The following is a 27826-nucleotide window of genomic DNA, read 5'->3' on the forward strand; positions in this document are numbered from 1 at the left end:
TTTTCTTTCTTGAGAAAGGAAAATGAGGTCCACGAAATTCCTCATGTTTCTCATATAGCATTGGTGTTGCCTGCTTCAGCATGGCAGAGCATTACAAACAAGAATGAACTTAGGAGTTGATATAATTTTATTTATATTTATATTTATATTTTTTTTATTATTATTATTATTTTGTACACTAAAGTTTAGGTCAGGGTAACTCTCCCGGTCTAGGGTTAAGACATACTTAAGTTCTAATTGAGATTTACATAGGACTTTATAAATTACCCACCAAAAGTGACGGTGGTGGGATTTAAACTTGATCTTACAAGCTAAAATTCTTGAATCACAACCATTTATGTCAACACTAGTTGGCTTATTTCTAACATAAATTCTTCGTCCTTTGTCTAATTACAAATACTCTTGTTAACAATTTTAAGCGGAAACAACAACTGATAATTAATATGTATGTTTTCATGTTAACATCACAACATGGCTGCCTGCGTTTGTATATAAGCTAATCTATTTAATGATTCTAAAATACAATTAGTTAATAAAAAGTTAAAAACTGTAAAAATCTGTTGTGATTGAAAAACCTACTAAAAGCGTAACTTTTCAGAGTAATATGGGTAATATTTTATGATGAAATTAAAATTATTATGTTCTCTATAATAAATTATGTAAATTACATAATTATTTTGATTGTAATCTCAAAAGTTATCGTTAAGAATTTGATTATAACCGAAAATATTATCGACATATATATTTTAGGTTAAAACTCATCATAATATAACATTCTCAGTTATAATCAAAATTCTTACTAATTGTACAACTTTTTAAATTAACGAAATAACATTTTAAATCAAATCTCACTGAAAATTAACTTTAATTTCCATGAAAGTTTTCATCCTCAACGTCATCTCTAAATCCATATTATCTGGGCACCAGACTAATGAGGCCTGTTTATTTAAAATCCAACAACCGACCTTTTCGGTTTTATTTGAAAAAGTTTGTAGGAGCCCATTAGATTTGGTAGCTGCGTTGTTGCCTTCGATTTGAAACAGGTTTCGGAAGGGTTTATAGAGGAGTGTTACCTTCTTCGAAGGAACAAGTTGCTGTCAAGAGAATCTCCCATGATTCGCGACAAGGAATGAAGGAGTTTGTTTCCGAAATCGTGAGCATGGGAAGGTTAAGGCATAGGAACTTGGTGCAGCTCCTTGGCTACTGCAGGCGACAGAAGCGAAGAATTCGGATTTGGTATTGGGAGATACAGTATGATTTTTCTTACGATTCATTCATTTCTAATTTCTCTTTCTGCTGATTTGCCGTGAAGAGGAACCGGGTTAATCGTGGTTTAAAGTTAGTTTGTGAAAATTGGGGAATGGAAGCAGTAGCTGAAGGGCTGTGGGGACTAGCAGATTACCATGAGAAGAAGGGAGAGATTGGGAAGGCGGTGAAGTGCTTAGAGGCAATCTGCCAGTCTCACGACTCCTTTCTTCCCATCCTTGAGGTGAAGACTCGACTCCGAATAGCCACTCTTCTGCTGCGCCACTCGCACAACGTTAACCATGCCAAGTCCCACCTCGAACGCTCACAGTTGCTCCTCAATTCCATACCTTCTTGCTTCGATTTGAAGTGTCGAACCTACTCACTGCTCAGCCAGTGCTACCATCTCGTTGGTGCCATCCCTCCTCAGAAGCAGATCTTGCACAAGGCTCTACTCCTTACTTCTGCGGCGGCTCCCGAGTATGTTTGCTCTTAGGTTTTTCTTTTTTAAAGATAAGTTTTTTTAACCAGAACTTTGTCTAATAGAGTAAATTACTAGTGTTAAGCACTCCTTGAACTTGCAGTTTGTCGGTGAAGTTATGGTGTTGTAACTTCAATTATCAGCTGGCAAACGCTCTGATTATTGAAGGAGACTATCAGAACTCAATCTCCACTTTAGAATCAGGTTATGAAATCGCTACTCAAATTTGCTATCCGGAGCTTCAGATGTTCTTCGTGACTTCTATTCTGCATGTCCGCCTCCTTATGCAATGGGATGATCAAACTGCAAACGAGGTTGAGCTAGCTCTTCAGCGTTGCGATCAGGTCTGGGAGACTATGCCCTCAGATAGGGTCAGTTAAGCTCAACCATGTCTTTTTTTTTGTCTCCTTGTTAATCTGCGATTCATATACTATATGGTACTAATTCCTCTTTCCTATCGAAGAGAGCCCATTGTTTGGGTTTACTCTTCTACAATGAGCTTCTACTATCTTCTACCGACTTCATAACTCTGATTACAAGAATGCTATCAAACACGTGGACAAATTGGATGCTGCTAAGAAGCAAGATTCCAAGAACATGCACCAACAGACTTCAACTGGAAATGATTCCCTCAAACCCACATATTTTGGAAATATCAAACGGGCACTGCAAGATAAGCTTTTCCTCGCACCACCTCCCATTAATGGGGAATGGCTGCCAAAAAGTGCTGTCTATGCCCTTGTTGATCTTATGGTCATCATATTCGGCCGTCCAAAAGGAAATTTCAAAGATTGTGATAAAAGAATTCAGTCTGGAATGCATATCATCAAAGGTTTGTTCTTTAAAATAGGATGTCATTGCTTTATTCTTTGAATTTCTCTTCTTTTACCATCTTTTGAGGATAATAGAAAAGTGGAGTTTCTATGTAGCCCCTTAAACTATATTGATGGATGCTTAGAATCGAAGCATTGCTATTTCTTGCAGAGGAACTGGTCAGGCTTGGGATAACTGATGATGTGAGAGGTTAGTTTGCTTTTCTTATTTTTACACCATGCATTTGTCGTCCTGAAGTGAGTTTCCGTTTCTTACTGTTAACTTTCTTGATTTTGCTTGAGTAGAAGTGGATTTGAAACATTCAGCAATCTGGATGGCTGGTGTATATTTAATGTTATTGATGCAGTTCCTTGAAAATAAAGTTGCTGTGGAGCTTACACGGTCTGAATTTCTTCAAGCTCAAGAGGTAGATTTTATTCTTTCAATTATTTCCAGTTAACTGTCCGTCTGTTCTCTAAAAACTTCATCTCTAAAACGTTGCTGATTTTTTTTTGTGTTTGAGTCAGCTAGGGGTGTGATATACTTCCCTACCTCATTTAGGCAGCACCTTAATGGACAAATTGATAACTTGTATCAAAATCTATGCATGCTTGTGTATGTGGTTTATTTTGTATTTTTAATATTTATAATGGTTTGAAGGATCCTTGACTTTGCATATCATGAAAAAATAGAAAAACATAAGAAAAGAAGATAGACTTTCTAGTTCCAATTTTCTCTTCTCTAAGCTAAGTTGAATTGATTATCGATAGTTACCATTTCAGGTTTATTGAAACTACTATTGTAGAGTGTAAGAATACATATATTCAGTATGTTAATTTGTTTGCCTTCAGTGAGAATAATGGTACCCCCTTCAAATGATATGGTATATGCCTTGAATACTTATTTTAGTCCACTATCTATTTGTATTTTAACATGTCATTTTCCACTAGGCACGTAAATGCTACGTACTGTACAATTATATGGCAGAATGATCCTTAATATTCTCCATGCCAGGACACTATCAGTAACTCTTGAATTTGAATTACTAAGATAGCATTTTAATCTTACAGGCATTGGTGCAAATGAAGAACTGGTTCGTTCGCTTTCCAACAATTTTACAGGCCTGTGAGAGCATCATTGAGATGCTTAGGGGGCAATACTCCCATTCTGTTGGTTGTTATGATGAAGCAGCTTTTCACTATGTAGAAGCTGCAAAGGTATGATGTTTTAACTTGGCACCAGTTACAAATTCAATATTCTATTGTTGCTTTTGAAATAGAGGTGGGTAGTTAAATGTTAATATAAGCAAGCTCATTCTGTTATTGCTGATTTTATCTAATTTACACTACTTATGTCCTGTTTTCCAGATGAATATTTGTGAAATTTAAAGTGTCCATTTTGTTTCACATGTTCAGATAACTGAGAGCAAATCAATGCAAATCATGTGCCAAGCTTATGCAGCCATTTCATTCTTTTGTATTGGTGATGCTGAATCATCTTCACAGGTTGCTGGTTACAAAATTCATTGTTGCTGAAAATTGTAATTTAGCTTATCTTGTTGTGTTACTGATATTCATGTTGCATGTAGGCGCTTGATTTAATTAGACCAGTTTACAGAATGAAGGATTCCTTTATTGGGGTTCGAGAGGAAGCAAGCATCCTTTTTGCTTATGGCCTTCTATTGATGAAGCAGCAAGATCTGCAGGAAGCACGGTTAGTTTCTAATTTGATTAGTCCCATTTTATTGAGAGATAGTTGACTATTTGGTTCAGTTAATTTGGTCCATCATGTATGTGACATTTAAAACAATCCAATTTCCTTTTTCAAAGCATTTCCGTAATCCATGTTTTGTAATAGCTATAGCATCAATGTATGTGTGTCAGAAAATGATGCTAAACAACTTTGTATATTTGAAATGACGTGTTCTTATTCATTCATTCCTCCCTTATACTATCTCCATGGCTTTGGCATATGCTTTAAATCCAATGAAAATGAACAATTTTCTCTAGAATAGGGCATCTAATTTTGATTATGCTTCAAAGTGATGTGCCGTGTTTAAAGTTTTGTGTTGGATTGAAGATGCTGTTAGTGGGAAAATGATGGTCATTAAAAATGATGAAAAGATAAGTTAGCATGCTCGAAAGGGCAGTGTATTTCCTATTATTTTAGTATTTCAGGTTAAAAGAGAACATGTTTGGATGAACAAGATTCTTATACTTCTACAACTGATATCATTAACTTATATAAAGGAAGAAAACAATATTATTACGTAAGAAAAACGAAAAAAAATACTCTCATTCGATATAGCATGCTTGAATTAATTTTATGGTTTAGGGTTTTTTTTCCAATCAGTTCCTTTAAAATTACAACTTTGATGCAGAAATCGGCTGGCCAAGGGTTTGCAGATTGCTCATGTTCAAATGGGAAACCTTCAGCTTGTTTCTCAGTACCTGACCATTCTTGGGAATTTGGCTCTTGCTCTACATGACACTGGACAAGCCAGAGAGATCCTAAGATCCTCGCTCACTTTGGCGAAGAAGCTCGGTGATATCCCAACTCAGATATGGGTTCTGTCTGTTTTGACAGGTATTATACCTTGTTTTGCCTGTTTTACTTATATGGTTTGCCTGTTTTACTTATATGGTTGGGCTGTTTCTTTCTGGTTTTGTATCTCTTGAGGGAGATTAGTTTGTATTACTTTGTTATATTTGAGTTTAATGAAATCCTAGGGCACTCTTTTTCTCCTTGTGCGGATTAAGGAATTATTTTTAAGTTCCGTTAATCACGAAGGGGTTTTATTGAGGCCTTCTATTCCTATCACAAAAAGTACAGAAGAAAGCAGTTTGATGATTGCAGTCGAAACTTGCTGATGCACGTTCATCCATCTATCATTTCGAACTTGTAATTGCTACTGTTCGACTCATATATCTGTTTGTTTAATCGGTAAAATTTCTTAATTAGCCGCCGCTAACTCATGCGTATTTTTCTAAGCAGATTGACAAAGTAAAACTTCAAGTTCATCAATATCATGAGATCGATGTGAAGCGTACAATGGGAGGCGAATCTATGAGAGTGAACCTGACATCCCAGAATCTTTTGGCTTGTCAATAGGGTGCACAAAAATCCGAATATCCGAATCCGAAAAAATATCCGAAACCGGTTTGGGAAAAACCGGTTTTTTTTACCGATCGGATTTTTTAAACCGTTATTTTAACCGGTTTGGAGAAAAAAACCTAGACCGGTTTTTTACCGGATAAAAAACCGGTTTGAAAAAAACCGGTTAAAAAACCGGTTTTTATCCGAAAAAAAAACCGGTCTGGGTTTAAAAACTAGCCGTTAATATAGCCGTTTGTGACCGTTTTTGACCGTTTTTTTCTTTAAAAAATTACCATTTTACCACCCTAAACATGTATAAAGGTTGGGGATGTATTTGGTTACAACTTTCTCAAATCTTATTACACAACACTTAAACATCTCTCAAATCTTAGTTTTGTAATTTTTTATTCATCATGAGTACACTGCTGAATCTTCCGTCGGGGGAAACCTTGAAGTCGTGAGAGTGATCGAACACACTCGAAACAAGATATTTGGGATCACTACGATTTATGTGATGTCAAATGGATCGAGGAGGGCGCGTTGTAAACTTTGTCTAAAGTTTCTTGCATCGGAAGGAAACACAACGTTGAAGAACCATTTGACAAAATGCAAGGCACTTCGCTCAAGATCGGATCCAGTCAATCGAATCTTACAACCGCAAGGTGGTGTTTTTGTTTACGACAACGAAAAATTACGAGAAGCGTTTACAAAGTTCGTGATTACAAAGCATTGCCGTTCGACCACTTTGATGATGAAGATTTCACGACAACAATTCAACAACTAATGCACTACCCTTAGAAGAGATGTATAAAATGTGGCGTACGGCGAGGGAAAAAAATGATTTTAGGATTCCAAGAACACCGTTATGGTGTGTCGCTTACATGTGACGTTTGGAGTTCCCCTCATAATACCGTAAATTCTTTTTTAGCCGTTACGTCACATTGGTTAGATCAAGATAATTGGCAATGATGAAAAGAACAATCGCGTTTGAATTATTCGGTGAGCCGCATACCGGTGCTAATTTATTTACACTTTTAAAACGGGTAATTTGTCTTTATAAATTAGAAAATAAGTTTTTTCTATATCTTTTGATAATGCATCGAATAATACAAACGCGATTCCAAGATTGAAAATATTACTTCAACCGATTTTAGACGGTGTTTTTCATACCCGTTGCGTTGCACACATAATTAATTTATCCGTGCAAGCCGGTTTGGAGGTTATTGAGCCAATTAGATTAGAATTTAAAACAATGATAAATCGATTCTTGTAACAACAACAAAGACTAAATGATTATAAACGATTTGTAAGTCTGTTAATAAAAAGCTTTGGGTCCTAATTTGGATTGTCCACTCGTTGGAACTCAACTTGGATGATGATGCATACTGCCTTAAGGCAAGGGAAACATTGCAAACATTTCACGATCGGCTTTTCGAGAGGGGTCATGTCCCAGACATTTATCCGATTCGAGTTGGGAAAATAGCCAAAATAACCGTTTGCTTGAGGTTTTTAAAAATGCAACACTTTTTTATCCGTGTTTATTACCCTACTAGCCCGTTGGTTCTTAATCAAATATTTTTGTTGGCTACCCGACTAAATGACTTTGAATTTGAAACCGAAGTTTTTCAAGAAATTGGCTTTGCAATGAAGGAAAACTTTTAAAATATTTTAAGGAGATTCCCCCCATTTTTACTTGTGCCGCCGCTTTAAACCCAACGTTAAATGTTGGTGGGGTTGAAACACTAATTGAACAAATTGCGTTTGCTTTTATCTAACCGATGATGAACCCAACTTTGTCCAAACCAAATAAATTATTTTAACAAATGTTTTCGAGACATGTTTGCAATTTATTAAATAAATATGGATCAGTAGTGTAATACACGATCAAATGAGAATGAATGCGGAATCATCTAGTAGACGTCCAAGTAACTAAATTTGAATCTTTTAACACTCTTGTAAATTCCCAATCCAAACGATCACGTACTACCACCCCCAAGTAGCGAGTTGGGAATTATGTCATGCGATTTTCTATCAAAATGACATTTGAAGAGTTTGAAAGTTTGGATATTTTGGCTTGGTGGAAAGAAAAGGAAGCCAATTTCCGATTCTAGCCGCCATGCCCGTGATTTACTAACCGTCCAAGCTTCTACGGTAGCTTCGGAATCCGCTTTTTCTGTTAGTGGCAGGGTTATATCGCAACTGAGATCAAGACTAGTCCCGAGTCGTGGAAGTATGCATTTGTTTAAAGGATTATTTTGGATGGAGCGGCTCGTAAGCAACATATCACCACCCTAGAAGATGCAATTGATGCCGATTTGGAAGCAAACTTACACATTGAAGAAGTCGAACTTACCCCCACTGCTGTTTTGATTGTTATGGCATTGCCCGTACTGGAGCTTCTGCTTTCAACGGTATCTGCTTTTCTCTTCTAATATATTTGGTTAGTATATAACTTGTAGTATTAATAATGGTATTTATCGTTATTCAGATGCCATCAAAAGTAATGGGTGCATTATAGAAACTCTACCGTAACTTTTTTTTTTTTGAAAATGATATTCTAACCGTAATATGTGAAATGGGTCATTTCAACAGAAGAAATTGAGGTTCATCTTCAAAACTTCAAAGTAGAGCTAAAAGTGAAAAATTTGACAGAATGGTATATCTTGGATTATAATGCTAGGAGTTGGTGTTTTAATTTGCGGATAGCAACTACATTAAAACTCTAAAAGATACATCTCCTAATTGATGGTTCAAATAAAGAGACACCATCTTGTTGCATATTTGTTTAGGGGGAAAAGCTACTTACTACATATTCCAAACTAATACAGGATTATAGTTTCTAAGCGGCAAGTAAATCTCACATTGTCTTGAAAAGTCAAAGATTAAAAACACAACTCTTGTATTGTAAAAGTTGTCCATTAAAGACACGATTGTACCTGCAAACAAAATAGAATAGATGTTAGATTGTACATTGCAACATGTTGATGAAACTATTTTTGAAACCAAAACTAAGTGTTAGATTAAATGCGTGAAGGAATCAAGGAATGGAGAAATTGGTTGTTGTTAAACAAGTTACCAACTCTGGTATATACGAAGTGAGAAAACTAAACCATAGCCTCTGTGAGTCTCTCCTATCCTATGCATCAAACACTCTCGAGCAAGGTAAAAATGTAAATAACTCGAGCAAGGTACCTTTTGCCTAGTTTAACCTAACTTTGAGCTCGAGGACAAGCTCTTTTTCTAGGAGCGGAATAATGTTATGATCTGTGACTTTATCCAGTTTTATTTCCTTTCTAGAATATGTTTCCTATTTATGTAATAAGATTTGTGAGTATGAGATAATAATCCTAAGCATAATTCTATATAAAACCTTAAAGAGATACGTGTCTTTCTCTAATGAGTCTTAAGGTTTCAGTCTCTCTTTGATGAGCTAAACTATCAGTCAATAGGTCATAATCGAGTTTTGTTTCATTGTTTCATTTTCTTGTTTCAATCTCTAACTATGATCCCTCTCTTGTGGGCAGAACTACGTACTACTATCTTTTCAAAAGTAGCATTACAGACAATCCGCTCTGTTTCCAGGAAGGCATGTGGAATTTCAAATAATGTACTTTTACCCTTTAAAAGATTGCATCTTTTGCATGTTTCACTTAATTAGACTTTGCTAATATTTTTTCTTTTATAGGTGTTTTCACATTTGCATGATCTTGATCTTAGCTACCATCTTAGGTATGCCTTTCAATCTTAGACGCACTACAATGACTTTAACATTTACTTCTTTTTTTCCTTTTGGCCCTCCACCAACTTGTTTATATATGCTCACTTCCATTATAGATGTCTCTCCTACAATGTGCTTTGCCTTAGGCAGTTAATTTTGCACTCCCGGTTCTTATTCTTTTCGTTCACTTTATTTTCAGTCGAGAAACTGGTGCTCTTAATAGAATAATTGATCGTGGGAGCCGTGCAATCAATTTTATTCTTTCATCTATGGGTTCAATGTTGTCCCCACCATTTTAGAGGTTTGATTTTGGTTCAATTTCTGATAAGCTATATACTATTTAAAGATGTTAATTTATGCTTTCATGTGCTCCCACCCACTATGAATGCTTGACTTTTGCTGCCATCCACTATGACAACCAATATTCAATATCTTTATCAGAGTTTTAAGATTAAAAGGTAGTCCATTAGATCTTATGTAATTCTTAACAAATACAACTGAGTTAATATCTATCCTTCCAGATATCTATGGTATCGGGTATACTAGCATACAAATTCGGAGCACCTTTTGCTTGGATAACTTCTCTCTCAGTTGCTGCATATATTGCATTTACTTTGAGTGTGACTCAGGTACCGTCATTCTTGTCAATACTTCTTCAGGATCCTTAATTTATCTTGTGAGGAGTGAAACATTTTACTTGCTTAAGCTTCTCTTGTTATTTTCAGTGGAGAACCAAATTTAGGAAGATTATGAATAAAGCTGATAATGATGCAAGTACAAGGGCCATTGATTCACTTATCAATTATGAGGTCAGGCTATATTCTAATCTATGAGATTTTCATTTTATTGTTAACTTGTAGCAAACTTTTTATCTTTCTGTGTTAGGTAATTTTTCCCTTATATGGCCCACATTAATACCTGATTTATTGTTTTCTTCGGTCTTATATTTCAGACAGTTAAATATTTCAACAATGAAGCATACGAAGTTGAAAAGTATGACGAGTTCTTAAAGAGTAAGTATTTTAGGCAGACTGTAGACTCTGAAGTGGTTCCTCTCAATATGGAAATATTGAACCATCAACCCAATTCATTGTAAAAGCTTATATAAAGAATGGAATTAGAGCAACTCAATCCTATTTTTCTATGTCGTTTACCTGTAAATGCTAGTCTCGTTATCTAAAATGTTATGGTGAATTTACCACTATGCATTTAGTAAGATTTCATTAAATTAATGGATGTTATCGCATAACTAATCTGTCAAGCTTCTACATTCTAGTAACCTTGGAAGGTCAACAGTTGAGATTATTAGTTTGTTCACAGTTGAATTCTAGTAATCAATAAAGAACTTTGTTTACTAGAGGTGATGTGAATCATGTAGATCTAAGGAATGAGAAAGAGAGATGTCGTGTGAAGAAAGAACAGACCATGTAGAACTTCTAAGGAATAAGAAAGAACTGAGAATCTGTTTGAATTGCTTACTGAAAAGAAGAAAGCAACTTGTTTTTAATAGGCTGAAAATTACAGTAGTAGAATACAACTAGGTATCTTTCCTGATCTTTATCTCCTAAAAAAGGCTTATTTTGTCTTCTTAAGAAGATAAAGCTAACCATAAAATTTAAGTAAATTACAATTAGAAAACAGAATTTAGGATAAACTAAAATTCCTTCTCTTGATAGATTTGCTATTCTTGGCAATTCTCCACGCTTCCCCTCAGGCTGAGTTGTATATGTTGTACAAACTTAGCTTGGACTTATATCTACGTCCTTGGAAGGGCTTTGGTAAGAATTTTGGCAAGCTGCTGTTGAGTATAAGTTAGTTACATAGTCCCCATTGTTGACTTTTTCTGAAATATAGTGTTTGTCAATCCCGTTCATGATGAACAAGATTTCTGGCAATGCTTATAGCGGATTGATTGTCACTTTGTATCTTGAAGTGATCCTTTGAAACAACCTTTAACTCTTTTAACAGTCTTTTAATCCAAACTCCTTTACAAAGTCATGAAGCAAGTGCTTAAAATTCATCCTCTGCACTACTTTTTGAGACTACTGTCTATTTCTTGTTTCTTCATGTAACTAGATTGCCCCAAACAATATAGCAATAGCCACTTGTAGACTTTTTTAAGTTAATTCTCCAGCCTAGTTTGCATCAGTTAACAACCTCAAGATGTTTTTCACATGGATCGTTCATATGCTGGCTTCTGATGCTTACTTGAGTATGCAATGTCTAGTCTTGTATGTGAGAGATGGATTAGCTTCCCAACTAATCTTTGATATTGCCCTTTATCAACCAATGTTCCTTCATTCTCAATTTTAGATTGGGATCCATGGGAGTTTCTGTTGGTTTGCACCCAAATATGCTTGTCTTTTTTAACAAGTCTAGAACATACTTTCTACAGGATATCACAATTCTTGCTTTGGACTGAGCAACCTCCATCCCTAGAAAATACTCGAGAGCTCCAAGGTCTTTGATTTCAAATTCAACAAAAAACAAACCTTTTAGCTTGATTATTTCGTCGGTGCTATCTCCTGTTATAATGATGTCATCAACATAGACAATAAGAATGGTATTCTTATCATTTGAAGATGTTTTCACAAACAAGGTATATTGGTATTTTGGTTTTTTATTACTAAACAAATGAGGAAATACTTTTGCAAGATAATCAAAGTTTGGATGACCAAAGCGAAAATGCCCTAACATTACTGGATCTAAAACAATAGAATTAAGAGAAATTGTAGGAACAGAGTTGGTTACACAACTTGAATGAACTTTTCCATGTAGAGGAGAGTTCCCTTTGAGCAAATAGAGGTTACCACACAATTCAGCACTGTCAATCAGCCTCCCTGAATCCACTACCTCAAATTCGCAAAGGTTGGAATCAAATTTAGTGACAGTTCAAATTACTTGATAATTAATTAACAGAAATCAGATTGCAAGCGAATGTTGGAACATAAAGGACAGAGGATAGAAGAAGGTCCTTTGTTAGTTGAACTGATCCAATCCCTTCCACTTTAGAGAGTGATCCGTCGACCGTTCCAACAGTGGAAAGACTAGGCTGTGGGTTGTATTTGTAAAACACACTGAGATCCCCAGTCATGTGATCTGAAGCACCAAAATTGACTATCCAACGTTTTACTATACTGTTGTCAGCAACAAAAGAAATAGTAACTGATCTCTCAATCACTAGGGCTGATGGATTTGGGCAGCATCAGTTTATTGTCATTGAATCTGTGGTTTAGGATAGGAGTGGGTGGGGGATGGGTGGCTGGGTTTTCCATGATGTATTATTATTGATGGTGATTGCCTAGCCTGATACCGTGTAGAATTTATAAGGAATAAGAAAGAGAGATGTCATGTGAAGAAAGAACAGACCATGTAGAATTTCTAAGGAATAAGAAAGAACAGAGAATCTGTTCGAATTGCTTACTGAAATGAAGAAAGCAGCCTGTTTTTAATAGACCGAAAATTACAGTAGTAGAATACAACTAGGTATCTTGTCCTAATCTTTATCTCCTAAAAAATCTTTTTCTACTTAAGATAAAACCTAATCATGAAATATTCGTAAAATACAATTAGAAAATAAAATTTAGGATATACTAAAATTCCTTATCTTGATGGATTTACTAATCTCGGCTGTTTTTCACATATTATTTGAAAGTCGACACTTCCAATGGCTTAAATTTGTTTAGTGGAGGCACATATTTACATTGCAAATGTGCTCCCTACATCTTTTGACTTGTTTCCAAGTTCCAAATGTTAGAGCTTCCAAGGAAAGTATTTCCCTGCACTTTGCATGTGTTAGTTGTCATTGTCTTTCTTCTTACAGTAAGTACATGGAAATTGCATCCTGAGAGGATCAGGATGCCTGCTTTCGGCATTATCTAAGTTTTTATGTGAAATAAAATTTTGTAATGTGGTTCTTCAAGTTCTGCAAGAGTCTTTATTCATTTACTAGAGGAGGATCTTTTGGTGACTTTACAAAGAGGGTTAGACAACATGAGAGCAAAGTTGTCTACTATTTATGCTTTTGATTCTTCACACTTTTTCTGATATTGCTTCTATTACTCCCGCTTTGTTACCTCTTTCTAGGGTATGAAGATGCTGCTTTGAAAACACAACGGAGTCTTGCTTTTCTGAATTTTGGTCAAAATGTGATATTTAGTGCATCTCTATCCACAGCTATGGTTTTGTGTTCACATGGAATTATGAATGGCCAAATGACAGTTGGTGATTTGGTAAAACATTTTTCTTGTTCTGTTGGCTTGTACTTGTCCCAAAAGTTTATTTTCTTTTGATTTTTCCAAAAGAAATTAGTTGTTGAATAATGTGATATCCACTATTTTTTAATTTGAAAATACAGGTTATGGTGAATGGACTACTTTTCCAGCTCTCTCTCCCTCTCAATTTCCTTGGAAGCGTTTATCGTGAGACCATACAGAGTCTTGTTGACATGAAATCCATGTTTCAGTTACTTGAGGTATTTGTGATGAAGTATCTGTTAACTAAAAGTGTCTTGATTTGTTGCCTTTGATGCTTGACACTTTTTTTATTCTTCGAGGTTATACATTATAGTTTATGAAACCATTTTCCAAAAATAACTAAAAACTAGACAATCAGAAAAATTGTTTGCTGATTTGCTCTATTTTAGATACCATCCCTAGATATGGCACAGGGTGGGCTAAAGTGACCCAAGCTTATTTTTATGTGTATATGTATCTGAACCTGCCCCGAACCTAATTTTATTTAATCTTTGAACCCCACCTTGGCCTCTAGAAGAAAACATTCCCGACTCTGATTGCCCTGCTCCAAAATTTTACTTAATGCTATATTTTATTAACTTTTACCAATACATGTTATAAAATCTTATAAAAATTGAAAGTCTAATTTGGCTATACAGAAATGGATATATGTCAAAATCAGAGTAAAATCTTATTATTTTGTATAGGAGACTCATACATTTAAATATTCAAAATATTGTTTTATCTTAGGAAGCTTCTAAACTAGGTAAGAGATTGATCCTAGGACTAATTATAATCCCTTAGAGTTAGGGATCCTAACTAACAGAATATCTTTACAAAGATCCTAACAGATTTACATAATCTACTTAGTTTTGGAATCTAATCTCTGACGTATAAAATAAAAAAAGAGGTATTTTAGTAAATATCCTGGGGTGGGGCAGATTTTTTCTAAAACGTTTTGACCTGACCCCAAAAGTTTTAATTAAAAAAAATGTCCTGCCTTCAACCAGATTTTTAGAAGGACATCCTAAAAGGCCAGGTTAGATTCAAACCTGAGGGCTTCACATTATTATTATTATTTTTTTTTAAAACCCCCTTTTGCACCCTCCATGTTATACAAGTAACATGAAGGACAAATAAGGAGGAAAAGAGTACCTAGAAATATATAGATGAAAACTTTAGTACATCATAAGCAAACCCTCACAATCTGCTAACATCCTCAAGAATTACATAAAACTTAAAAACCACAGCTAAACACAGCACAAATTCCTACACTTCAACACAAACAAACAGTAACCAAAACATCACCCTATCCCATCTTTAGCTAATTTATCAGCTTCCAATTTGCAGCCCTCAAGATATGCCTAATAATGATATCCTTCCCTGCCATAAGAGACTATATCCTTCACCAATAAATGAAACATAGGAGTGCATAACCCCGGATTCTTTATCCCCTTCAGAGCATTGCTTGAATCTGATTCAAGAATGATCCTCTTATTCAGAACAGAACTGAAATCTGCCAAGAGACATAACCCCCTCTTAATCGCCAACAATTCTGCCAAGATAGGAGGACCACCCCCGACTCTTTCTGAAAACCATTTAATCAACATGCCCTTGCTGTCCGAATCAGACCGCCAATACCTCCCTTATCCCAGCCCTTGTCGCTCCATCAACATTTATCTTTAAGAACCCATCCGGAGGAGGGACCCAGCAGATTAAATGTGGATTACCATTTCCTTGTCTTCCTACTAAATCAGCAAGTTTTAAATCACCCACAAGTGAGTCTAACGGGACATGCACCTCCTTAAACTTTGCAACAAACCAGGAAGCTATTCTAAAACGAACAATAAAAAACAATCTCACCCTATCCATCTTTACTTTCTGAAAAATGATCTCGTTCCTGCATTTCCATACTGACCACATCAACGCCCTTGGAATAAACTTCCAGATCACTGAGTTCGGGAGTAAATCATCCCACAAATTCAAAAAATCCATGATATTATTTGGAATCACAAAGGAGAAATCCCAAATATTCAAAAATTTAGACCCCAGACCCCAAACTACCTCACAATGCAAAAAGAGATGCGTAACTGATTCCATTTCCCTACCACACAAAGAACATAGAGGATCATCTATCCCAACCACACCTCTCTTTAGTAGTTCCTCCTTAACCGCTATTCTCTGATGAGCAACTTGCCAAACAAATGTCTCCACCCGTGGAGGAGCAATCCCAACCCAAATATGCCTCTCCCAGGTCACCCTCTTCTGCTCACTACCATCTTGATCATAGAAAATGTTGATACAAGATTTAGCTGAAAAACAACCCTCTCCATTCCCTGACCAAATCCAACAGTCTTCTTCACATGGAGATAAAGAAATATTATTCAACATAGCCATCAACTGCAACCACTGATCAACCTCCCAATCTGACAAATTTCGCCTCATTTGAATGTCCCACACCAGCCAGCCCATTGCTCACCTAAACTCCATTACTTTACCCGATTTGTTACTCGAAAGAACATAGAGTCTGGGAAACTGAATTTTCAGCGGTACTTCTCCCAACCACACATCATTCCAGAACTGTACAGAATTCCCCTTCCCAGTCTTCAGCCGCATATTCTTCCTAAGACAATCCCCAAAACCATCATCGGAGAAGGAATTTTTAACCACACCTCTCCAAATCCATGATGCACAGACTGGCCAGGAGTTCCCCATCATTATGCACTTCGGGTCCAAGTCATAAACACCACATACCACCCTTTTCCACCAGGACTCTTTCTCTGCTGCAAACTTCCATACCCATTTCCCTAGTAAAGCTCGATTCAAGACTGATAAATTCGAGACCCCTAGACCCCCTAATCTTTTTGGTTTACTAACCGAATTCCAACTTAACCAGTGGATATTCTTTTTACACTCCGCACCCCCCACAGAAAAGAAGCCATTATGGAATTTAATTTCTGAAGCACAGAAACTGGAATTTTGAAAATGGAAAGAAAATAAACCGGGAGCGAGCACAGCACTGATTTAACCAACACTACTCTTCCTGCAAGCGACAGAGAATTAGACATCCAACCGCTCAACTTCGCATGAAATCTCTTCACTATTGGATCCCACATAGCAGCCGAATTCCTCTTGAACCCCAAGGGTAAGCCTAGATACTCAGAAGGGAGATATCCTACCGCACAACCAATATCATTAGCCCAAGTCTCTAACACCTCATTCTCAACATTAATACAATAAATTCTGCTCTTAACTAGATTAAGCTTCAGCCCCACTAATAACTCATAAATTAATAATACTCTTCTAACATTCCTCAAATCCCGAGTAGAGCTTTTACTGAAAATTATGAGGTCATCCGCAAATTGCAAGTGCGAAAGCTTAAAGGCCCTATCTTGAACACCTAAATCAAAGCCTGAAAACAGTCCCATGTCAACTGCTTTAGTTAGCAACAAATGCACTAACTCACCAGCCAAATTAAACAACAAAGGAGATAACGAACAACCCTGTCTCAATCCCCTCGCTGTGTGAAATTTCTCTGTAGGTGACCCATTGACTAGCACTGAAATGGATGCTGAAGACATACATTGTTGCATCCATGACCTCCACTTATCACCAAACCCCATTTTGCTCATTATTTTCAGCTAAATGTCCCAATCCACCGAATCGTAGGCTCTCTTGAAGTCCACTTTGAAGACTACTCCCTTCAACCCTTTCTTCCTCCAAAAGTCGATGCTTTCATTTGCTATGAATGAGCAGTCTAATATATTCCTTCCCGGAATGAAGGCAAATTGAGACGGGCTTATAATATCGTCAATGCACAAACTCAATCTCCTAGCTAAAACCTTAGATAAGATTTTATATAACCCACCGACTAAACAAATTGGCCTAAAATCTTCCAACCCCTCCGGATTGGCTTTCTTGGGAATGAGAGAAATAAAGGAATGGTTTACCTCCGAATCCCACTCCATCCCCCCATAGAAATCTTTGAAAAACAGCATGACATCATCTTTCAAAAAGGTCCAGAATTTCTTAAAGAAACCTAAATTTAGACCATCCGAACCCGGAGCTTTGTTGCTATCCGAATGAACAATAACATCCCATACTTCCTCTTCCGAAAAATGACTTCTCCAAAGCTAGACATTGTCCTTCCGATAATCTAAGAAATTCCAGATTTAAATCCTCAACCTCCAAAGTATTCCTTTGATTGAACAACCCCTTGAAGAACTCCACCACAGAGGCTTTAATAACACTGGGATCTTCGGTTACTACATTATCAACTTTGAGAGATTTAATACAATTTATCCTCCCTCTAACTGCCGCACAATGATGGAAAAATCTAGTATTCTTATCTCCTTCCAATCTCCACTTTATTCTCGACTTTTGCAACCAAATCGATTCTTCTTCTTTTTTGTAGCTCCCATAATTCTCTCTTTGCTTCAACTATAGATTTCATAGACACCATGGAAGATCCTTGTTGCAAATCCACTTCCATATTCTGAATTCCTCTTTCCAACGTTCTAATTTTTCCTGGCAGCTGAAGATAATCCCTCCTCGACCACCTCTTTGCCACATCCTTCACCCGATTAAGTACTTTGGAAATGGACTCCGTATTCTCCCCTTTGTCGGACTTAAATAGCTCCTTTTTCAACATCTCACTAAACCCATCTTCCTCCAACATATATAGTTAAACAACCGAAACGGTTTCAACCCCTAATTACATTCCTTGTTCTCCAACCAAATGATGTTATGGTCGGATACAGACCTCGGAAGCAAAGTCTGGCTTAATTTTGGAAAGGAAGAAAAATGTCTGATCCACCAAAAACCGATCCAACCTCTCATAAGTGGGAACTTCCCTATTGTTACACCACGTAAAACGACCTCCAAATAACGGCAAATCAATCAAATTCGTCTGACAAACAAAATCTCTGAAACTGTTCATAGAAACCGGATTCACTGCTCCTCCAACTTTCTCCTCTTGAGACAAAACCACATTGTAATCTTCTCCTAAACATATTGGGCAATCAATCTGTTCCAAAAAAGCTGATAGATCCCTAAAAAACTGCTCCTTCTCTGCATCAACACTCGGACCATATACGCTAATAAAACAACAAGTACCTGGTACTCCTTCCAATGACCCCTTTATTGCCACAAATCTACTGTGTATGACTTCTTCCTTCATCACAAATTCCTTTTGATTCCACAGTTATTAACCCACCAGCAGAACCTACAGCAGGAACTGTTACTGAACCAGTGAGTAAATTACCTCCCATTTTCCTTACTAACAAAGGACTTACAACTTCCAATTTTATTCTTGTAAAAATAAAATTGTTGGCTTTTTCTCCTCCACAAACCTCCTAATTGCTCTAGCTTTCACCCTCCTACCCAAACCCTTAACATTCCAACACATTATAGACCACTCTACCATCAAAATCTTACTAACACCATAAATCCAACATCCTACTCCCAACCATCAATCCTCTCTCCCATTAACCAAAGGCCCCACTTTGGTTAAGAACTCTGATTCGCCTCCTTTAAATTTAACCCCCAACAATTTAGAGACATTCCAACATTCTAAAGCTTCTGACCTCCCCTGATCCTCCTTTTCTGTAACAAAGTCAGACCACTTGCCACTACAACTTTTAGCATCCCATCTCCTAGCATACACATTCTTATAAAAACCCCTCTCAGCTTTACTAACTGAAGCACTCCTCCCAATGGGACGCCGCTGGCCCGAAGAAACAGACCCTTTCTACAGACCGCAATAAGCTTGTAAACCATAAAATAATTTTGTAGACTTATCCCGTTACTATTAACTCTTGGGCTTCCCTGCTCAGGCCCAAACACCTCTCTCCTCTCCATGCAGGAATTAAGCCCATCATCTGTGACCACTTTATCTTTTCCCGAGATAACACCTCCCCTTCTCTGCACCCTAATCCTTCCTTCAAAAAAAGCCCCTGACACTTGCTGCTGACTCTGGACCTCACCTAGTACTGTCCCCTCTGAACCTAAGTCAGCCCCAAAGATATTATTGACTTCAACATTTTTTATCAAATTACCATCGGAAGGCGTGTCACCCCCAGTTGTAGCATTCCTAACCCATGCTTCAACCCTGTTCTGCGTGTCTGCCATCTTTTTGAAATTCAACTGCTCCTGCAGACCCTCCCGCTCTTCCCCTTGATTATCTTCCGACGAGGTTTCCTCCCATGGATCAATTGTTCCTTCCACATAACCTTCTTCATCAACTCCATCTTCTATCGCAAGAAAGAAATCCTCACTGCCTTCAACTTTAATCTTAATAATAAAAGATCTTCCATAAGTATTAATGATGACATAAGGCGGGATATCAAACGGGCTCTCAACCCTCAACAGCATATGACTTTTTGAGTTGTATGCTCCTAAATCTTCACTAATTTGCCCCATCTCTCTTCCAAACTTGTAAAGAAAGAAACTGACCAGCAATTTAATGGGACACCAACCATGGAAACTTCACAATAAGGTAAAGGGACACACTTCTCTTCCATAACTGGCTCCAACCTTTCGAACCAAAAAGATCCCACTTGTTTTCCACCGCTGCTTCTTTCTCCTCCGCTGATCGGAAAACCATCAAACATGCATTCTTTGCATAACCCCACCTTACCACCATGACATTGATTCCTTCGCTTCGTAAAGCCCTCTGAACGAGCTCAACTTCAAAAATCGCTTTACAAATACCAGTTAAAGACGTTCTCAGCATGTTCTTTCCTCCATTGGAATATAGACGTCCAAAGCCTTCCTCACCTCCCTCCTATCCCCAGAGCTAATATCCTGCTGACCAGCAACATTTCTCACTCCCGCAACCGTATCCTTATAAGTTCTACCATCATGAAACTTGTTCAACAGCTCCTTCTTCCCAGCATCAACAACATGACATATTGGACTTTTCCTTTTGGATACCTCCACACCTGCCTCTCCTGGCCCCTCTACACTTTTGCGCTTATGGAACCCTGGAAAACTGCTCTTCTGATATTTCGCAATCGTTACCACTATTCTCCTCCCATCTACCATGACATTGTTCATCTTGCTCTTTGCATTAAGCAAATCCTCCTTACTTGCAAAGTGCACAAAAGCAAACGTTTTATCCTTATAGTTAGGTCTCCTATTAACAAAAGGAATGAACACCTTAACCACCTTGCCATGAAGACTAAAACGATCCCATAAAATGCTTCTATGTACTCTCCTACTAAGATTATCTATAAAAGCTACCCACGATCCACCACCCTGCACTGCTCTACCCCTACCAGGAGAAACATTGTCTCTCGACTCCACACGCTCTCTCTCACTAACTTTCTCACTCATGTTATCTGACATTCGAGCCCTGCTATTCTTAATGTATGTTTGTTTCACCGCTTCACATTATTTTTCAAACCCTGATTGTGTCTAATGATCATGATCCATATCAAGAGCACTGATGAATTCAGTTTTGTAATTCAAAAACTATTCAACATGATATGGGGATCATATCATGTTGCTTTTCTAATATATGTTATTCAACTTAATAATTGTTGCAGGAGAAGGTTGATATCAGTGACAAGAAAGATGCAAAGCCTCTGAAGCTGAATGGGGGAAGAATTCTGTTTGACAATGTGCATTTCAGGTGATTAGCTGTTATCTTCGTAGTTAGTCATGTTCTAAAGGCAAGCATTTGCATTTAGTGTATGGGCATATAATTGGGCAGCTGCCTCTACTTGTGCTTTTAGTGGAGCTAGATTATTCTAGTGATTCAGATGTTACCCTATGCTTGAATGAGAAAAGGGCTAGGAAAGGAAAATAAGGTAAATGGAGAGATACTAGATTTCATTTTTCTAGATATTTCTAACATAAAAAATAAACTCGGCACTGTATTGCGAGATGGTCATAAATATAATCACAGATTAAAAAAAAACAGCAGATTTTAAATTTTTTAAAATTTCCTAATCATTTGATCACGTTGATGAGTTGTAGAATCATACAACGCTAATTGCATAGAGCATACCTCTTGGTCTGGAAGATTGGAACAAATTGTGTTTCATGAAGTATTCAGCTTCTAGTGACCAAGTTCATACTGACAAGAAAGAAAAAAACCTTCAACAATGATGAGAGGAAGCTTGTCAAAATACCATGTTTGTATTGTCATTCAAATTGCTTTCTAGAATTCTCTCAAGAATTCTCAAACATTGAGGCATTGCTTGGTATGAAGGATGGAAAGGAATGCAAATGGAAAATTTGTTAATCAAATAGTTAAGTTTCATAACCACTTTCCTACTTTTGTAGCTTAACCATTACATTAAGAAAAAAAATTCTTTCTCACTTTTTTGTCTTTCATATCAAGTAAAGCCTAAGTAATTTTTTTTTGATAGGAATAAAAGGCCTCAATAAACCCCCTTGGTGGTTAACGGAACTTAAAAATAGTTCCTTAATCCACACAAGGAGGAAAGGAGTGCCCTAGGATTCAATAAACTCAAATATAACAAAGTAATACAAACCATCTCCCTCAAGAGATATAAAACCAAAAAGAAACAGCCCTTAACAGAGCATAATTCAACCAATACCCGCCTTAGCTAGGACATCCGCCTCTATATTGGCTGTCCTACTAACCCAACTAATAAAACCTTCAAAAACACTAAGCTTTTGAATAATGTCTTTAACTATTTGAACATAAACAACAGGACAAGAGACCACATCCTTAATCCAGCCAACTGCCACATCCTAAGTAATTGATGAGTAAATTTTATTTAAGAGGGGTGCCATAGCCTTCCTTTTATAGGGGAGGTTATCCTAGCCTTTTTCTAAGTATGACTTGCACCATTGACTAGTCTTCTTAGACTTTAATTTATATAATGTAGTTCCTCAAGTTCCCAACTTTTATTTAAGTCTTAATTTAATTATGTTCACTTTAATCTTGCACTGGTCACGTTCTATTATGTGTGACCCCATTTGGTTTCTTAACATGTTGGCAAGTAATATAGTATCTTAAATTCATTTGGATTAAATGAACCAAACCATTTAAGTTCATCATTACTTATTAAATTAATCAATTGTAAATTAATCTAAACAAAAATCATGAACTTCATTTGTCAAGAAAAGTTATTGAGGTTTGACTATCCGTATGTGCTTTAGTTTTTTTTGTTGTTGTTGTGTAATTTGATTATTTTTTCATCATTCAGTAGTTTGGTTTAACATTGTGCACGAGTTAGTGTCTACTAAATTTATTTAACCATCTTTTTTTATTATAATAGTTACCTGGCAGAAAGAAAGATTCTGGATGGGGTATCATTTATTGTACCAGCTGGGAAAAGTATGGCTATTGTAGGAACTAGTGGAAGTGGTAAGGCTTCATATGGGAACTCATACTTGGTATTTTCTTTTGGGTGTCACATATGTAAGTTAAGGGTATATTAACTGCTTTGTTTGTACTTAATGTTTCAACATAAATACAAGGAGACTACCATATTGGTGGACTTAACTTTTTCTTCAATTCTCTTCATTTAACATGTTATTAGACCAGGTGTTACCCTTTTTCTTTAATTCATGCCACCTGAGAGGTCCATTGTGGATGAGTATTAGAGTGGAGATAAAATAAATCTCACATATATTAGATTGGTTAACCTGGGCACATAACCTATTTTCGATTGATTCTAAGTCGGATATCCATCTAGGATTTAACAATATGGAACATTTGTTAACATTTTTGTTTTCCTTTAAATCCATGGCTGTTCTAGTGTTATGATTGTCTCACCTGTTGAATGCTCAAACACCCAAGACTTGAGCATTACATGCATGACTTTGAGAAAACTATTTCTTTTTCCGGTGTATAAACTATTTCTTTTTCCGGTGTATGAAAAGCATGTGGAGCTTCAAATGTTTAGTTGGAAATGTCTCGCTGAGATGGTGTCATGGTGGTTCATAACTTCAAGCAAAAGTTTTTTTCTTTTTCGTACTTGCCTTTAGTTTTGATTGTCAGTTGGTTATTCCAGCTACCATGTTTAAAGACTTTTAGCTAATTGTGGTTTTGTTATCGAAGTTCTTAACTTCTTATATTGTATTATATTTAACCATTGATTTAATCAGTTTAAAATTTACTTTCAGGCAAGTCAACCATTCTTCGATTACTCTTCAGGCTTTTTGATGCTCATTCAGGAAGTGTAATAACAAGTACTTTTTTCAGTTGTACTATAAGTTACCAATGCATGTTTCTGGTTTTGGGAATCTTAACTCTCGAGTTAATGACGTTATCTTTACAGTCTTCATAATGAGTATACAATTTTGAGTCATTTATATACTCTGAATTGTTACTCATTGGGTAAGCTATTCTTTTTGCATGCTGGTGACAGCTTCCATGCCATTTCATTTAAGACCAGAAATTTAGCACCTCTTTTTACAATTTGACTCACTGGCCAGTTCTCTGTACAGATCAGGATTGATGGTCAAGACATAAGAGATGCAACATTGGGTAGTCTTCGACAATCTATTGGTGTTGTGCCTCAAGATAGTGTTAGTTCAACAGGCAATTTTTTATTTTTGTAGTTGTTTATTTATGCATAAACCAATGAGGAACACCAGTTGTGCTCTATGGGCAGGTACTGTTCAATGATACAATATTTCACAATATACATTATGGTCGTCTTTCAGCGACAAACGAAGAGGTTAATCTCATATTTCACTGCATTAATTATTTTCTATTTTTTATTTATAATTTTACAGTCACACTTGTTTCCATATAGGTTTATGATGCTGCTAAACGGGCTGCTATTCACGAGACTATCATGAACTTCCCTGAAAAATATTCAACTGTTGTTGGAGAACGAGGGCTTAAGGTTAGAGGTTCTATTCACGATTGTTTAAATCATAAGAATGGTATTATGTCTGATTAAGGCTTCTTCGTCATAATGGTATGATTTTTATTTGAACTATCAGATGCACTATTCAATAAATAAATTCTGACGATAAATTCCAGTCCAAAGAACTCTAATGCGAAAAAGGTCCTTTCTATAGATTGCCTTTTGGTATTCTCTAGAAATTTTAACTAATTAGGTGACTTTTGTTGCCAGTTAAGTGGCGGTGAGAAACAACGCGTAGCTCTTGCACGTGCATTCCTGAAAGCTCCTGCCATTTTGTAAGCATTCTTTCTTGATGTAATATATTATGTGTACATATCTTAACTACTCTTTATTGTTATGTTTGATATATTACTGATTTACAGTGTTTGATTTCCTTATTTTGAGATTGTTATCTATGCGGATGGATTTGGGCCATCGAAGGGACATAAGATGATGTCCTTCCATGTTCGGTTGAAAAATAGTTTTTTTTTAACCCTTTCATGGAGAATCTACTTGTCATGTGAGATGGATTCCCCCAAACCCGAAAGATATGCTACCCCCACCCCCGGGGCACACACACACACAAAAAAGGAAAGCCTGTTTCTTATATTTGTCATATACATAGCATGATTTTCTTTTCATATCTATTCACAGGTTGTGTGATGAAGCTACTAGTGCCCTTGATAGTACGACGGAAGCAGAGATATTGAATGCATTGAAGTCACTAGCAAATAATAGGACTTCAATCTTCATTGCTCACAGGCTTACAACAGCAATGCAGTGCGATGAGGTATGGATATCTATGAAAAACATGTGCCATGAATGTGTTATTTTAAAATTGGTATCTACATGTTAGTTCACGAGTTGTGGATCATGTCACTAGGTGTGTATACATGTTTACACGTATATAATTAACAGCACCTTAGCTGAGTTATTAGTGTTTTTTTTTACTATTAAGAAGGCAAAATATATAGGAATGCCAATAAAAATGAAAAATAAGAGACGGCTGAGGTCTTGTTCCACTTGACCCAGAAATGGTCTTTTTCGGTCGGACTCCACCTCGAGCTGATTATGAGAAACGCATTTACGCCTTTGAATGAGTGTTTTTCACTTATATTTGCATGTAAATATTATGTATATTAATTAGAAACCAAAAATTGGACTAGATATGAAGTTTTTTTTAAATACCGATAAATCCAAAACGATACACTGAAACATGCCAGTATGAAAACATACTTGTATAAGAACAAAAATGGTATGCCTACGGATACAATATTGATAACCTTGGCAAATACTCCTCAATTGCTTTAGTTTGTTTCTAGTTAACAAATTTACGTTATGGGTTATTACATAGTGTTGAGTCAAATGTCAATGTGCAGTATTCCTTGAATTCCTCTCGTGTGAGATTTTGTTCCTCCTTCATCTACTAGTACCATAATTATGCCTCGCCCAACATATGAAGGGCCGCCAAACTAATCTTGCCTATTTTGGTTGTTCACTGATTGAAAAATGAATTTCTTGCATTGGTATAACAAAATTAATGGGTCCGTTGACAATCAAAGGGAAAATAAAACTTTGCATACGGCGATACCACTCTAGACCCTATACGGGCAATTGTTTATTCTGAAATTGTGGTTTCCTTGGTTACTGCTCCCCTACCCCCATTTAACTCTTGTTTTCGACTTCCATTGCAATAAAAATAAGTTTCTGTAGTTGTAGTGATACTTGTTGCAACTGATTACCCAATTTAGACTTGGTTTCTGCTACACTTGCGCCATTCATGACCCGGCTTCTACCACTTGGGATTTGTTAATTCTCTCCGCTAAGATTGGTGAAGCCTTTTCCTTGTGATTCCTACCTAGCGAAGAAAGAACCTATGATTAATAATATTTAGAAATTGTCAAAGGGAGATCTTAAGCTAAGACTCGTTAGGGAGAGAGTCTTTTAACTTGTATGATTGGAATAAACATGTCTTTCATTACTTCCAATCTTTCTCTTAAATAGAGATATGGTAATTTATTCTTGTAAAATACTTGTTAAAATAATTATTTTAATAGGTATATTACTAAAAATAAGGTTATTTGTCCTCCTCCTCATCTTTCAGGCCTTCAACTCATTGTCCACAATCCTCCATTTACATGAATGATGTGTTTTTACCAATTACTATTTGCTATGACCTTGGGTTAAAACATTTGAGAAATGCAAGGTGATTGAGGATATACCTTTAGCCTCTCAAACATTTTTTTTTCTCCTTGTGCTTTCCCTACGTTTGCCAAGTAGACAAGATTCCATGGCAACTATGTTGATTAGTCTTGGTTCAAAAATGTACACTTAAATGTATACAATCCTAGTTTCAGCAATTTCAGAGTACGCACCAAATTAAAAATTTAGCAGCATCCCTTAAAACTGTATATTTATCTTTTACTACCTATTCAGCCTGAAAATTCATCTAGTTATGGGTGCTTTTCTTTTTGCTTATTTTAAAATAATTTGCGTTCATCATCAGAGAAAAAAAAACACATAGGTTTTTACTGAAATTATGAAGTCTTGTGTTACTGAACAGTTGGGATATTTGGGTTGTGCAGAACACTGCAATTTACTCAATCTGACTCCGTTCCTCGAATATTCTCCCTTTCAACCAACCTCGTCCTTTAATCTATCCCTGAACTAAGTCAGTTGTATCTTTTCCAGATTTACCTGCTGCTCAAGTATTTTTTTTTCTTTTTAACTTTTTTTCCTTCTTCCAGATAATAGTTCTGGAGAGTGGCAAGGTTATTGAACAGGGATCACATGACATTCTCTTGGCGAAGGCAGGAAGATATGCACAGCTGTGGACACAGCAAAATAGTTCCATCGACGCCTTAGACACAGCCAGTGGAAGTCGAAACCCTAATAACATAGTCGTATAAGGAAACTGGATCACGAAAACCCTAATAACTCTATGCGGTGCGCGACAGTGTTCTTGTATTTGCTGTTTCTGGTTTTTTTAATAGTACGAGGTGATTACTAAATAATATATGTTCGGTTATGTTGTGTTTTCATTGTTAAGTTTCTGATCGGATCCAGTTATATATGTGGAGCTGAAATTACTTTAATCATTTGCAATTATTTTCCTATGTTTTCTTACCGTAAAACGATGAGGCATATCATCGTCTTATTAAATAATATTAGTTTATAAAAAAAAGTGATAGGTGAACTTGATGAGAAGCTTTTAACGGTACAATGACTGAAATGAAAATATTCCTTAATATAGTGACTCCAATAAAAATAATTATTTTAGTAACCAAAATGTCTTAAAAATTTAATGACTACTAATAGAATCTACCCAACGATTTCCTTGGGCTCGTACTAGTCTTCCGTTGACATTAAAACCCAGCAAAAAATAATGTAGTTGTCTATTTAA

The 27826-nt window shown here is 36.3% G+C and overlaps 2 protein-coding genes across 2 annotated transcripts; both read left to right on the forward strand.

Annotated features, from left to right (window-relative positions):
- The first annotated feature begins 1111 nt into the window (after window positions 1-1111).
- LOC120200285 (sister chromatid cohesion protein SCC4-like) lies at window positions 1112-5616 on the forward strand. Its single transcript, XM_039201168.1, is given in 11 exon segments — window positions 1112-1725; window positions 1830-2097; window positions 2190-2229; window positions 2232-2558; window positions 2711-2749; window positions 2845-2966; window positions 3610-3756; window positions 3955-4044; window positions 4128-4252; window positions 4920-5125; window positions 5534-5616. Coding segments are annotated over 11 exon segments (1734 nt in total). The 5' UTR covers window positions 1112-1360; the 3' UTR covers window positions 5539-5616.
- On the forward strand, window positions 5591-27443 carry LOC120200277 (ABC transporter B family member 25, mitochondrial-like). Its single transcript, XM_039201163.1, is given in 21 exon segments — window positions 5591-5642; window positions 7979-8005; window positions 8008-8046; window positions 9160-9221; window positions 9321-9364; window positions 9553-9623; window positions 9626-9654; window positions 9875-9982; window positions 10079-10162; window positions 10306-10366; window positions 13440-13585; window positions 13711-13827; window positions 21136-21221; window positions 22843-22931; window positions 23693-23748; window positions 24017-24097; window positions 24184-24249; window positions 24328-24420; window positions 24655-24719; window positions 25078-25213; window positions 27171-27443. Coding segments are annotated over 21 exon segments (1674 nt in total). The 3' UTR covers window positions 27333-27443.
- Window positions 27444-27826: the final 383 nt, after the last annotated feature.

The sequence above is a fragment of the Hibiscus syriacus genome, unplaced genomic scaffold, assembly GCF_006381635.1.
Source record: "Hibiscus syriacus cultivar Baekdansim isolate YM2019G1 unplaced genomic scaffold, ASM638163v2 tig00005936_pilon, whole genome shotgun sequence".
Classification (NCBI taxonomy): Eukaryota; Viridiplantae; Streptophyta; class Magnoliopsida; order Malvales; family Malvaceae; genus Hibiscus; species Hibiscus syriacus.